Consider the following 12,982-nt stretch of genomic DNA (forward strand, 5'->3'; position numbering starts at 1 on the left):
GAGCTGCCACAAAAATGCAGTGCAAATCCTTTCCTTTGCAAAGGCAAGTCACCAAGCCTGCATCTGCCCCCAGCTCACCCCAGATTCAACCAACACATTCAGCTGCTGGCTGCCTACCCGAGACCAACGGCACTGCTGGAGGGAAGGAGCTAGTCACATTTTTATGGCATGGTTTTGCCAAGGGCAGCTCTGAGCAGCATTACCCATGAGAGCGGAGGGGGGGTTCCCCCACCTCCACAGCCTCTTTGCCACAGCTAGCCTTCGCAGAAGAGGTGGGAGCTTCCCACAGCCTCTGATGCGCAGCAGCAGACGGAGACAAGCCTCACTGAGTTCTGGGACAGAGAGTGGGGGCTTAAGTAGAGCTGGGCAGAAAATTCTTCAGAAGGACAAACTATCCATGAAAGACAAACTACAACCACTCCTTGACAACGCCAGCGGGGCTTACCTGCCACAGAGCTGTTAGCAGACCACGACGGGATTGCTGTGCGTCTCTGGTAGAAAAGAATATAAGCTGTCTGCTTGCAGACTTCGTTTTCAGAAAGTTGCTGAACATCACTGTCATCAAAGCAGTACCACTGGCCATCAACTGAGTTTTTGCAATATGCTGAGAGAAAATACATTACTATTAGACTTTCCTCACTCCTACTACTCTCAGGTTTGCTGTATAACTTAAACGTGACCTTATCTGCTATGATGGACTAAGAGGAGAATGAAAGGAACAGATTTATTCATGCAACACATCCTCTTCCAGTCTGAGTGGCAAGACGGGGGCCTGAGGCCACTAGAATACAATAAACTGCTCACATTTCAGGATTTTCTTTGTCCAACATTACTGCTCAGAACAGAACATCATTTAGGGTGGCTCCTTTCACGTTCTGTTACTTGCAGCAGTCCACCTCCATCAGTCAATCTCCTTCTGACTGAGCCCACCCAGGACAACACAGCCCAGAGATGTACATCAGAGGGCAAAACTGGACACACACGTTTTCTGGGCTGCTATGTGAAGTCATACAGATCCTAAGAACCACCAAGCAACTCTGTCTATCTCTGGCTGCTCTGGGAGCTGCTGGAACCAGCAAAGAGGAGTTCATAAACTGGCTGTGCACATAGGCAATGTGCAAATAGTTCCTATGTATAACAGCCTCTTGCAACTACAGAAGTTCTGGGTTGAGTGGCCAGGAGCATTTTTGAAACACGAAAGGCCAGTTACATTACTCTGAAGGAGAAAAAAAAAAGCACAGAAAGAAACACACAGCAAGACATTTGGGGTCAACAGGCATTGTTCCATTCCTCAACGTCATAAGTTACCCCTCCAGTATTACACAGCCAGCCCTTGTTAGTTGGGTTAGGTCCTTTTGTCAAGAAAGATGAAGAAGTTATGGACACTCAATAGAAAAATATAACCGTTTTCTTTCTGAAAGGATTCAACATACGTAATATTGCAGGATACTTGCCTGTATAGTGTCCCCCTTGCATGGTGCCATGATGATTGCAGACAGCATACAGGTCATAGATATAGTCCTCGGGATCCCTTCCAAGACCATAAGGTCTCCTCCAAGGTGACCAGTGAGATGGCAGACTCCAGCTGCTCTGACTGCGTTTAACGACGTGAGGAGTCATGTCCAAGCCACTCAGGGGGAATTTAACCATGTTTTGAAGTTTCATCCTTCGGTCTCCTTCCTGTGTAAACAGAGAATAGCATGAGCTGCAGTGGCAGCGAGGCCACCATGCTTGGGGAAAACAAAAACCCAGGAGAGGAATGCATAGGGCAGAACAGCTGCTTCTGAAGAGCTGGTCTAGCCAGGTCACTCCCTGGCTGAGCTGCAGTGATGCTGGAGGACTGCTGACATTCTTACCTGTCTAAACCTCTTGAGATGTATGATGAGAACATCAGGTAAGGTCCAGAGGCTCAGTGTGATGCTGCCCTGCTGCAGCTGCTTGCAGTGTGGGCATCGCCATGCGTCATCTGGGGCAAGCTACAAGGAAGAGGCATAAGTGGGTATTAGTTTCCAAATTCCAAGGCAGCTTTTACTACACCGCTGTTCCTCTGCTGCCCCAGGCCCAGTGCAGACACTGACCCCTGCACCCCATCTACCTCCAGCATTTCTGAAGCTCATTGGAAACACAGGGTTCCCAATGATGCTTTTCAGAATAGTGACAAGCAGAGAGACACGTGTGCCTCATGCAGGAGGCACTTCCCACCACAAGACAGAACTCAGCTAGTGCTGCTGTGCAGAGAAGCTATTTCCACCTTATAAACCCCAATTCTTTTGAAGTGGGGGAGAAGAAAAAACAAAAGGCAAAAAGCAGGCAGGCTTGGCAACCTGAGTAAAAGTATCCTCACAAGAAAACCAGCAACAAAGAAAGAATCAGAACAGAAAGACAACAGGTGTACTTCAAATTTCACCTCTGACACCTCGCTGCCCGCTGGAAACCCTCTTCCTCCCTACGTCCCAATGGCACAGACTTACAAACTGCAGAGATTTTCACTGTCCACCAAGGAGAACGTGTCTCTTCAAAGACACAAACACCACATGCACTTCTCTCCACAGCCCAGCACTCAGAAAACTCGGAAGCCAGAGAGCTTTAAGCTGTCAAACAACTTTTCCCTCACCTCTGAAAGAAGCGACAAGAGAGGCTCCAAAATTATTAAAGCTCAATCACGGGCCCGCAGTCCACCCCTAGGACCATCCCTTTTTACAGCAGCTTAGAGACCTCTGGCAAAGAAATGCAGATTGCTTACGTGTTCCAGGCAAGGGCCAGATCAGACCCATCTCTAGTCTGCCCTATGGCACGCCATCCCTCCTGTCACTTCAACCTCCTCACACCACGAGCTGAGCTAGAGCAGGAGAGCGGCCACGCTTCTGGAGAACTGAGCTCGGCGGTCACTGCTGCTGTTCGGGGGGGATCGCACTCAGTGGGGGTCCCCTGCTCAAGCTTGGAAACACACAACTGCTCCAAGACAGAGCAGTAAATTCCCATCAAAAAGCCACCCTGTTCTAACCCTTTATAATGTTTGCCAGAAAAAGACATCGCTATTTCACAGGGAGGAACCTGTAGAACAGAGGAGTAAGTTCTCATATCAACATTTGGGGGGCAAAAACCCCAAAAGCAGTACCTTCCAAAACCTTCTCCTCACTGCAGAGAAACCCCAGAGTTAGCAGGACTGGTGACTAGTGTTGTGTAACAAATTTATTCTCCTGTCTCAACAAATCAGTGTTTGCAGAAAACAGCTACTCTGCTGAGTGTGGGAGTTCAGGCAGCATGTGGACCCGCCAGACCTTCTGAGTCTTGGCTGCTATACGGTCTTCTCCCTACCTGTTCCTCTTTGGTGTACAGTTGGAAACACTGAGATAAAGTGCAGGTCTGAGGTTGCTGATGAAGCTCTCTCTGCTGGCGGACACTTTCAGAGTCCGGAATATACTCCTCTTCCGTATTCACAAACAAGCTGCATCAGGGAGACAACACATTTACCAGCACGTCCACCCGCTCCCCACGCTGCCGAGGAGCCATCCTAAAGGTACAAACAGCAGCGCTCTCCTGGATTTGTCCCGTTGCATGTGAGTGAGAGCTGAGTGGCAAGAGATCCCACCGGGGCAACACAACTGAACACGGGGCTAAACAGCTTCAGCGGGCACCCACTCCAGTTTATGCTGGACAGAAGCAGCTACTCACTGCCCACAAACTTTCTCACACAAATATGATTTGTGGGGGAAGGAGCCACAGGTGGGATGCCTGCTCTGTAATGCAAAACCCTGACTACAGAGAAAAGGACTCCAACTCGGAGCAAGTCCAGTGCACCCAGCCCCAGTCTGTCCCTGCAGACAGGGCCAGGGCACCGGGTGGAGTTTCCGAGGGGTCTCACGTTTGCTGAAGGGTGCACAATTCACACAGAGCCAAGCTGGCCACAAGCATTGCTCTCAAGGGGAACACACTTTAAGGCTTTCTACTTCATACTTACTAATCTTTAGTTTCTTTGTCCCATTCTACCACTAATTTCACGTGAGCAGTTCCCCCCTGTCCACATGACTTCAATGCCCTGGAGAGAAGAGCAGACAGAAGTTAGACCACCTTTCAATCTGAAGCCTATGTTATCTTTTACATGCATATAACTTCTCTCCACTAGCCCTTCATCCTTCCTCCACTCCCACACAGCTCAAGTTTGCAAAGGAGTAAAAGGAATTCATACGGCAAAGAACATGGCAAAGCTGGCAAACTGCATTTACCCAAGTACATTAATTCTGTAAATAAATGTACATTTATTTACGGAACAGGCATCTACAAAAATTTCTAAAGAATAACAGTCACTAAAAAAAAAATTTGAAAATGGGAGGAGTAACACTTTCATTCTCTTCTCCATTTCCAAGGAGGACAGACTCCAGATGGCACGACACACAACTGAGCAATCCTCACACAGCTTCTTGAGGACACTCAGTCGTCTCCCTGCTCCTCAGGCCTGTCAAGTCCATTCCCCACATCCACACCAAGACTGTCCCTTTCTGTATGGCTACCCACTGAGCTCCCAGCTGACAAACCTCTCTCCGCTCCTGGGAACGAGGACTAACCCACCTTTCCACTGTTGGATGGCAGAGGGGTCGCTCCTCCTGAGGTAGCAAGTACGTTATGCCCACAACACTGACCACTCGCAAGCTGAACGGGCAAACCTGCAAAGAGAGTAGAAGCCATCTCAGTGACTCAAACCCAATTTACCTACGTGCAAACCTGCTCTCAGCACCAGCTGACACGTACTTTATCCTAGGACTTTTGTTTTACATGAGAAAGCAAATGCACAAGGTCTCAAATATGCCTACACCAAGCAGCTAACAGAGGGGTGAGGTACAGCAACTGAGGCTTTGTACCCAACAACTCCTTTACGATGACCAGAGGAATCACAGAATCACAGAATCATATAGGTTGGAAAAGACCTTTAAGATCATCGAGTCCAACCATAAACCTAACACTGCCAAAAACCACCACTACACCATGTCTCTAAGTACCTCATCCAAACGTCCTTTAAATACCTCCAGGGATGGCGACTCAACCACTTCCCTGGGCAGTCTGTTCCAATGCTTGATAACCCTCTCGGTGAAGTAAAATTTCCTCATATCCAGTCTAAACCTCCCCTGGCGCAACTTGAGGCCATTTCCTCTTGTCCTATCGCTTGTTACCTGGGAGAAGAGACCGACCCCCACCTCTCTACAACCTCCTTTCAGGTAGTTGTAGAGAGCGATGAGGTCTCCCCTCAGCCTCCTTTTCTCCAGGCTAAACAGTCCCAGCTCCCTCAGCCGCTCCTCATAAGACTTCTGCTCCAGACCCTTCACCAGCTTCGTTGCCCTTCTCTGTACGCGCTCCAGTACCTCAATATCCCTCTTGTAGTGGGGGGCCCAAAACTGAACACAGTATTCGAGGTGCGGCCTCACCAGTGCCGAGTACAGGGGCACAATCACTTCCCTAGTCCTGCTGGCCACGCTATTTTTGATACAGGCCAGGATGCCATTGGCCTTCTTGGCCGCCTGGGCACACTGCTGGCTCATATTCAGGCGGCTGTCAACCAACACCCCCAGGTCCTTCTCTGCCAGGCAGCTTTCCAGCCACTCTTCCCCAAGCCTGTAGCGTTGCATGGGGTTGCTGTGGCCCAAGTGCAGGACCTTGCACTTGGCCTTGTTAAACCTCATACAATTCACCCCAGCCCATCGATCCAGCCTGTCCAGGTCCCTCTGCAGAGCCTGCCTACCCTCAAGCAGATCAACACTCCCACACAACTTGGTGTCGTCTGCAAACTTACTGAGAGTGCACTCGATCCCTTCGTCCAGATCATTGATAAAGATATTGAACAGAACTGGCCCCAACACCGAGCCCTGGGGAACACCGCTTGTGACCGGCCGCCAACCAGAGTAAACTCCATTCACCACCACTCTCTGGGCCCGGCCGTCCAGCCAGTTCTTTACCCAGCGAAGAGTACACCCGTCCAAGCCATGAGCAGCCAGTTTCTCCAGGAGAATGCCGTGGGAAACCGTGTCAAAGGCTTTACTGAAGTCTAGATAGACAACATCCACAGACTTCCCCTCATCCACTAGGCGGGTCACCTTATCATAGAAGGAGATCAGGTTGGTCAAGCAGGACCTGCCTTTCCTGAACCCATGCTGGCTGGGCCTGATCCCCTGGTTATTCTCTACATGCCGTGTGATAGCACTCAGGATGATCTGCTCCATCAGCTTCCCCGGCACCGAGGTCAGGCTGACAGGCCTGTAGTTCCCCGGGTCCTCCTTCCGGCCCTTCTTGAAGATGGGTGTCACATTCGCTAATCTCCAGTCAGCAGGGACTTCCCCAGTTAGCCAGGACTGCTGGTAAATGATGGAAAGGGGCTTGGTGAGCACATCTGCCAGCTCCTTCAGTACTCTCGGGTGGATCTCATCAGGCCCCATAGACTTGTGAGTGTCTAAGTGGTGCAGCAGGTCACTCACCATTTCCCCCTGGATAATGGGGGCTCCAGTCTGGTCCCCATCCCTATCTTCCAACTCCAGGGGCTGGGTACCCATAGAACATTCGGCCCTGCTAATAAAGACTGAGGCAAAGAAGGCATTAAGTACCTCAGCCTTTTCCTCATCCTTGGTCACTGTGTTTCCTCCCACATCTACTAGGGGCTGGAGATTCTCCTTAGCTCTCCTTTTGCTGCTAATGTATTTGAAGAAGTGTTTTTTGTTGTCTTTTATAGCAGCAGCCAGACTGAGCTCTAGCTCAGCTTTGGCCCTTCTAGTTTTCTCCCTGCACAGCCTCGCTACACCTTTGTAGTCCTCCTGAGTTGCCCGCCCCTTCTTCCAGAGGTCATAGACTCTCCTCTTTCTCCTCAGTTCGAGCCAGAGCTCTCTAGTCAGCCAGGCCGGTCTTCTTCCCCGCCGGCTCGTCTTTCGGCACCTGGGGACAGCCCGCTCTTGTGCCTTTAGGACTTCCTCCTTAAAGAATGTCCAGCCTTCCTGGACCCCTTTGCCCATAAGAGCTGCCTCCCAGGGGACTCTCTCGACCAGTCTCCTAAACAGGCTGAAGTCCGCCCTCCGGAAGTCTAAGGTGGCAGTTTTGCCGACCCCCCTCGCCGCTTCTCCACGTATCAAAAACTCTATCATTTCATGATCGCTCTGCCCAAGACAGCCTCCAACCATCACATCACTCACCAGTCCTTCTCTGTTGGTGAACAAGAGGTCCAGCGGGGCACCTTCCCTCGTTGGCTCACTCACCAGCTGCGTCAGGAAGTTATCTGCCACACGCTCCAGGAACCTCCTGGACTGTTTCCTCTCTGCTGTATTGTATTTCCAGCAGACATCTGGCAGGTTGAAGTCCCCCACAAGAACAAGGGCTAGCGATCGTGAGGCTTCTCCCAGCTGCTTATAGAATAGTTCATCTGTCCCCTCATCCTGGCTGGGGGGTCTGTAACAGACTCCCACCACAATATCTGCCTTGTTGGCCTTCCCCCTGATTCTGACCCACAGACACTCCACCCTATCATCACCATCATCGAGCTCTAAACTATCCAGACTCTCCCTGACGTATAGGGCTACCCCACCACCTCTCCTGCCTCGCCTATCCCTCCTGAAGAGTTTATAGCCATCCATCGCTGCACTCCAGTTGTGCGAGTCATCCCACCATGTTTCTGTGATGGCCACCATATCATAGTTTTCCTGACGTACAATGGCTTCCAACTCCTCCTGCTTGTTGCCCATGCTGCGTGCATTGGTGTAGAGGCACTTCAGCTGGGGTGTCGTCCGTGCCTCCTTCATAGAAGAACACCCCTTGCGTGCTTTGAGGCATTTCACTGGTGTTTCCCTCTTGGCTCCCGTTGCCTCAGTATCCCCTGGCTTAACTCCGCTCGACTTCGGCTGTGCCCAAGCGTACCCCGTGCATCTCGAGGACTCAGGCCGACTATCCTCGCTGTCAGCCGCTCCCTCCAACCATGGCACGTCGCCCCTCAGCTTCTCTTGGGCAAGCCTGATATTATCCCCCTCCCCTTTCGAGTCTAGTTTAAAGCTCTGTCAATGAGCCCTGCAAGTTCCTGTGCAAAGATTCTCTTTCCCCTTTGAGAAAGATGAATCCCATCGGATGCCAGCAAACCCGGTGCGGCGTAGGCCATTCCGTTGTCAAAAAAACCAAATCCGTGGCGATGACACCAGCCACGGAGCCATGCATTAATAGATTGGGCATCTCTGTTCCTTCTGGTGTCACTGCCCACCACTGGAAGGAGAGAAGAGAAAATAACCTGCGCTCCTGAGTTTCTTACTAGCCGTCCCAAGGCCCTCAAGTCTCTTTTGATCACCCTAGGACTTCGCGTTGCAGTATCATCGCCCCCCACATGGAAGAGCAGTAGGGGGTAATAGTCCGAGGGCCGTACCAGACTAGGGAGTACCCTCGTGACATCCTTCACGCGGGCTCCAGGGAGGCAGCAGACTTCCCTGAGAGGAGGGTCTGGCCGGCATATCGGACCCTCAGTTCCCTTCAGAAAGGAGTCACCCACAACTATAACCCTTCTTTTCTTCCTCGTGGAGGTGGTGGTAAGACGAGAGGTAAGACGAGGAGACACCCCTCTTCACCCCTCTGCTCTCAGAGGGCATTCTCATCAGAAACACGCAGTCACTAAGCAAACGTTTCAGCTTTTCTTTTAGGCAAACACCACCAGCCAGTGGATTTCCAGTGCAGACAGCAGCACTAATCTCTCAAGTATTTCTTGGGGGGAAGGAAGGAAGTGAAGCATGCAATTTCTTCGCCTGATCAGTCTAATCTTACTTGTACCTTTCAGCAAATAGACAAAAGCACCAAAGAGGTGCAATACCAGACTTGGACATTATTGCACAAAGAAATAGTGGGAAGCCATCAGTTCAGCGTGTGCAGCATGTTTATCGCTCCAGGTAACTGGCTTCCCCTCTAGTTCACGTCACACAGAGCTGGAAGTCTCAAAACAGATGAACCATTTGCCTCACCTGCATGCAGGCTGCAGGCCGCAGGAAATACTGCATCTTCTCCAGAATTTCCTTCTGCAGAATATCCCAAGCTATTGTTTTTTCCAAATGCAACACAAAGGGCAAGCCAAACCTAGAGGAAGGAGTAGCATTTGAGGGAGCAATTAAAAGATTATTCTGTTCAGCAATCGGATCCCCAAACTCTGACAGTGCCACTCTCCTCCTCACTCGACCATCTACGGAGCTCGGCATGCTTTGGATGAAACTCCCCAGAAACCAGGCATTTAAAAACTTGTCTCCAGAGGAGAGGGGCTTAACTTTGAGGAAACGCTGTTACGGCTGCCCGTGCAGAGGGCCCTTTTTAACAGGCTGCAGCCCTGCTCTGTGCTCAAGCGGCTTGCTTCAGGCTGCAGGGCTTTGCAACCTGGCTGGGACAACTTTTTGTGAAACAAACTTCAGCGGCTGATAGTTCTCAGTCCACGGTTGGTACAAATGCCTTTGCCATGGTCGTTTCTCATTTCCCCCCACCCACTGTTTGCACTCCAATTAAAAATTGCCACACATCACAGGATCTGGTCAGACATGCTTGCTGCTCTCTGAAACCAGACAGCTCTACAGGGAGGTGGTATGTCCTTCCCACTGGTCTGCATTCACCACTTTCCAGTAACACTGGACTGTTTGAAGTTCACCAAAATAAGGAATATTTTGCTGCATTCATTAATGTTTTTTGACCAACATGTTCTTTAGCACCTAATGCAAGCTAGAAACACAAGCTGTCGCTCCTTGTGTTTTCACTACGCGGTGAGTACAACCCAGGTCAATTAAGGAAGCAGCCAGAAGAGTAACTCTAACTGTGAAGCTGCCAGTCACCTTTTGCTCTGCTGTCCAGTGCACGCTCTGTTACACACCAGCAAGACGATCTTGTCGTTTGCTGCTGGTTTAGTAGAGGACTGTTCCAGTTTTCCAGACTTTGCTGTTCCTTGAGAGTAAGATATTGTTCGAGAGTGCTCAGTGCCACATTTCAAGTTATTCAGGTTATTGTTCACAAGTATTCCTGAAAAATTAGGAGAAAGGAAACATCTTGTTGTGTCATTTGCCTTTAGTGCCCTGATGCCCCCTCAAGAAACCATCTTTCAGCTGCAGAGGAGCAAGTCAGTATGGAATCAAGACCATTTTTATTACTTGTATGAAGGCTTCAAAGAGCAATTACTTTTCATAGTGACTATTTCTTTACAGAAAGAAATTATATGCAAGTGCTCACCTAACTGATTTTTCACAGTAATTTCTACAAGTACTCATAGCTTTGTCTGCCCGCAAGAAAAGCTAAAGTGACAGAAACCCTACTTGTTACTTCCAATAATAAAATTTGCCTTTGATTATGCTCCGTCTACCCAGGATGCAATTATTGCCTTTCACTGAGAGGGAAATGCAGAGAAGCTGAGTCTTTTCAGCTTTGAAAGAGAAAGTGTTTGTTCATTCCCGAGACTGTTTATTCATCACTGGCAATCTGATTTTAAATAACACAATTTCAGTGGCTTCATCTGGTCCCCAGCAGATCTTTAAATTAAGCCTGACAACAGATTTCACATTAAGCCAGCCTGGCCTGCAGAATCAGCCCTGGGAAGAGGAAGAAAGGAGTGTACATCGCTTCTTGATAGCCTCCCAGCTGACAACACCATTAAGTCTGCTGGAATGAGTCTGGACAAAGTCAGAGTTGAAATCAATACACCAGAACATCAACTACTTGTGGGACTTTTATTCTCACGTATATCCTTTTCCAAAACAAGCCTCCCTCACCTAGTCACCTGAGGTGGGCATTAAGCAGAGTTATCAACTTACCTCTCTGACTAAGGATACCCTCGGGCCTAAATATCTCTGGAGTCTCAAAGGCAAAAATGCAGTCGCTTTCGTGAATGGTGTCCAGGTCATCAGTATCGCAGAAGGAACGATGAAACCCATCGTAGTACATCTCCGTCAGCACAATCTAGAGTCAGCAGAAGCAAACCAGAACCCATTAAACCACCCCGTCTGGTCCAGCTGAGCTGTCCCGTCTCTCAACTGGGATTTTCCTGCTACAAGAGGACATTCCTCAAAACAAGGAGCAAGGAAGAGGGAAAAGGACTGCCGTAAAGGAAAAGCTGGGGTAAAGGCAGTATGTGAAGAGGTTTTGGTGGGATCCGACAGCTTTCTCAAAGCTCTTCCTACAGAGGAGTTCCTCATAGGTGCCCAATGGTTCCCTCACTGCCAGCATGCACGAATCACCGGGTGATCAGGCAGAAGGTCTGCACGCTCCACAGACGGCTATCCCAACGTCACTAGGTTTCAAAAAGTCAATGCACAGGGAGAGCATGATCCAGATCACCACCACCCTGCTTCCCCCATTCAATCGTGGGCAGCGAATTTCAATTCCTATATATCCAACATGGGATGAAAGCCTCCGTGCTCCCTCTGGCTGAAGGCAGGGCACACGGGTGACGAGACCAGCCCGTTACCTGCTCCGTGGGTATCTTGGTCTCTGAGGAGACAGCCTCCCGCAGCCTGGCCACCGTTCCAGAGATGGGCACTGCCACCCCGATCCGCATGCAGTGAGAGCACTTCCCCTGGTACACCACGGTGATGTAGAGCGGCCTGCGGAGAGCACGGGAGGCACTGCTGGGGCTGGGCTGAGCACGTCCTGGCAGTACCCTGAACAGAGTCAGCCCAACCTGGCTGCATCCAGGCTGCCCATAAGCTACAGGGCGGTCTCAGCAGTCCGGATCCACCTCACACTGGAGTTACACTTGGCCGCAGCCAGGCAAATACATTTGATTTCCAAAGACTCCTTTCTTACTACATGGACTGGTGTTACTTGTTCCCACAAGCAGAAAGTCTTCTCAAAAAAGCCCCACAAAGTTAAAAACAAAACTCTCTATTACAAGGCAATTGTAGTTTTCCAACAAGGATCCTGTAATGCCGCTTACGACAGTCCGAGGCAGCACCGTAAAGCACTCGGAGAGCTCTGCTGCTGGGAACAGCTGCTCCAGGTTGGCCCTCAACACTCGACCCTGCCTCCCCAGCAGCCAGAAGTACTGCCTGGGGAAGAGTGGGGCAGCTAGCCTACCTACACCTTCCCTGGAAAGCCCACTCAGCCTCCACGCGGTGGTGCAGCAGGGACTGCTCAACCAAACCAGACATCATCATCTTAGACATGGCCTTTCATTACTTTGTTCCATTGCTTCTTGAACCCATACAAGTTTCCTGCGTCCAAAACATCAGGTGAAGGAGTTGCTTATTTATACAACAGGTAGTTTTGCTGTGCATCTCTTTATCTTTGCTCTGAACTTTTTATCTGGATTTTTCTTCTCCCTGGAGCTTTTTTCTTTATTGGCAACAGCTGCCTTTCAAAAAAAGCAGAACATTTTGCAGGAAAGCTTTTAACTTCGCTTTTTGAAATTGGAGTGATCAGTGAGACTGTTCTAAAGAAAGTAAAAAAAAAAAGTGTTTCATCCTTTTCCCCTTTTCAGTATTAAAATGCTATAAATTAAGTCAAAGGCAAAATATTTTGGTTACCTGAATCAAAGATTTTTTTTTTTCTCCCAAAAATTAATTCTATAGGAAGTTAAGGGTGGGGGCAAAGGGCCATTCTGAAACATGTAAAAGGCTCAATTTTCCAATTTACCTGCAAAGCAAAAAATTGAAGCCCCATATGGTCCTATCTATCTTTTTTAAGGACTTACCAGAGAGATTCTGCTGACATCTCTCTTCCTTCTGTAGGAAATTAAGCAACAATATATGCATGGGAAACAGCCAACATTGAGTTCAAGACAGTTACATACCGTGTGTGAGGCAAAGGAATCGGCAGAGAGATGCAGAGAAAAGGGTCAAAGGTGTTACTCTGCTTCTGGCAATGAGGGCACGTCAGAGAGGACCTAGTACGAATATCAATAATGGAACAGTTATACCTCATTTCATCAGGAATGGATAATTCATCAAATCACAAATAACAGCCTTCACATGGCAACCTGGCTGCCCCTTTCTACTCTTCTTTCTCTGTACAG

The 12,982-nt window shown here is 49.4% G+C and overlaps 1 protein-coding gene across 4 annotated transcripts in view; it reads right to left on the bottom strand.

Annotated features, from left to right (window-relative positions):
• Positions 1 to 12,982, bottom strand: part of USP31 (ubiquitin specific peptidase 31) — a 58,803-nt gene that overhangs the window by 28,741 nt on the left and 17,080 nt on the right. For all 4 annotated transcript variants that reach the window (XR_012777541.1, XR_012777540.1, XR_012777539.1 and 1 more), the window contains exons 4-14: positions 12,761 to 12,853; positions 11,438 to 11,573; positions 10,785 to 10,929; positions 9,816 to 9,999; positions 8,967 to 9,078; positions 4,570 to 4,664; positions 3,962 to 4,039; positions 3,319 to 3,448; positions 1,857 to 1,976; positions 1,455 to 1,680; positions 446 to 604 (exon numbers count right to left, since the gene is read on the bottom strand). Coding sequence is in view for 1 of the 4 variants with exons in the window: in XM_075514654.1 (XP_075370769.1) it covers positions 446 to 604; positions 1,455 to 1,680; positions 1,857 to 1,976; positions 3,319 to 3,448; positions 3,962 to 4,039; positions 4,570 to 4,664; positions 8,967 to 9,078; positions 9,816 to 9,999; positions 10,785 to 10,929; positions 11,438 to 11,573; positions 12,761 to 12,853 (1,478 nt within the window). In the remaining 3 variants the exon portion in view is untranslated. The remainder of the gene's footprint in view (positions 1 to 445; positions 605 to 1,454; positions 1,681 to 1,856; positions 1,977 to 3,318; positions 3,449 to 3,961; positions 4,040 to 4,569; positions 4,665 to 8,966; positions 9,079 to 9,815; positions 10,000 to 10,784; positions 10,930 to 11,437; positions 11,574 to 12,760; positions 12,854 to 12,982) is intronic.

The sequence above is a fragment of the Mycteria americana genome, chromosome 12 (assembly GCF_035582795.1).
Source record: "Mycteria americana isolate JAX WOST 10 ecotype Jacksonville Zoo and Gardens chromosome 12, USCA_MyAme_1.0, whole genome shotgun sequence".
Taxonomy (NCBI): Eukaryota; Metazoa; Chordata; class Aves; order Ciconiiformes; family Ciconiidae; genus Mycteria; species Mycteria americana.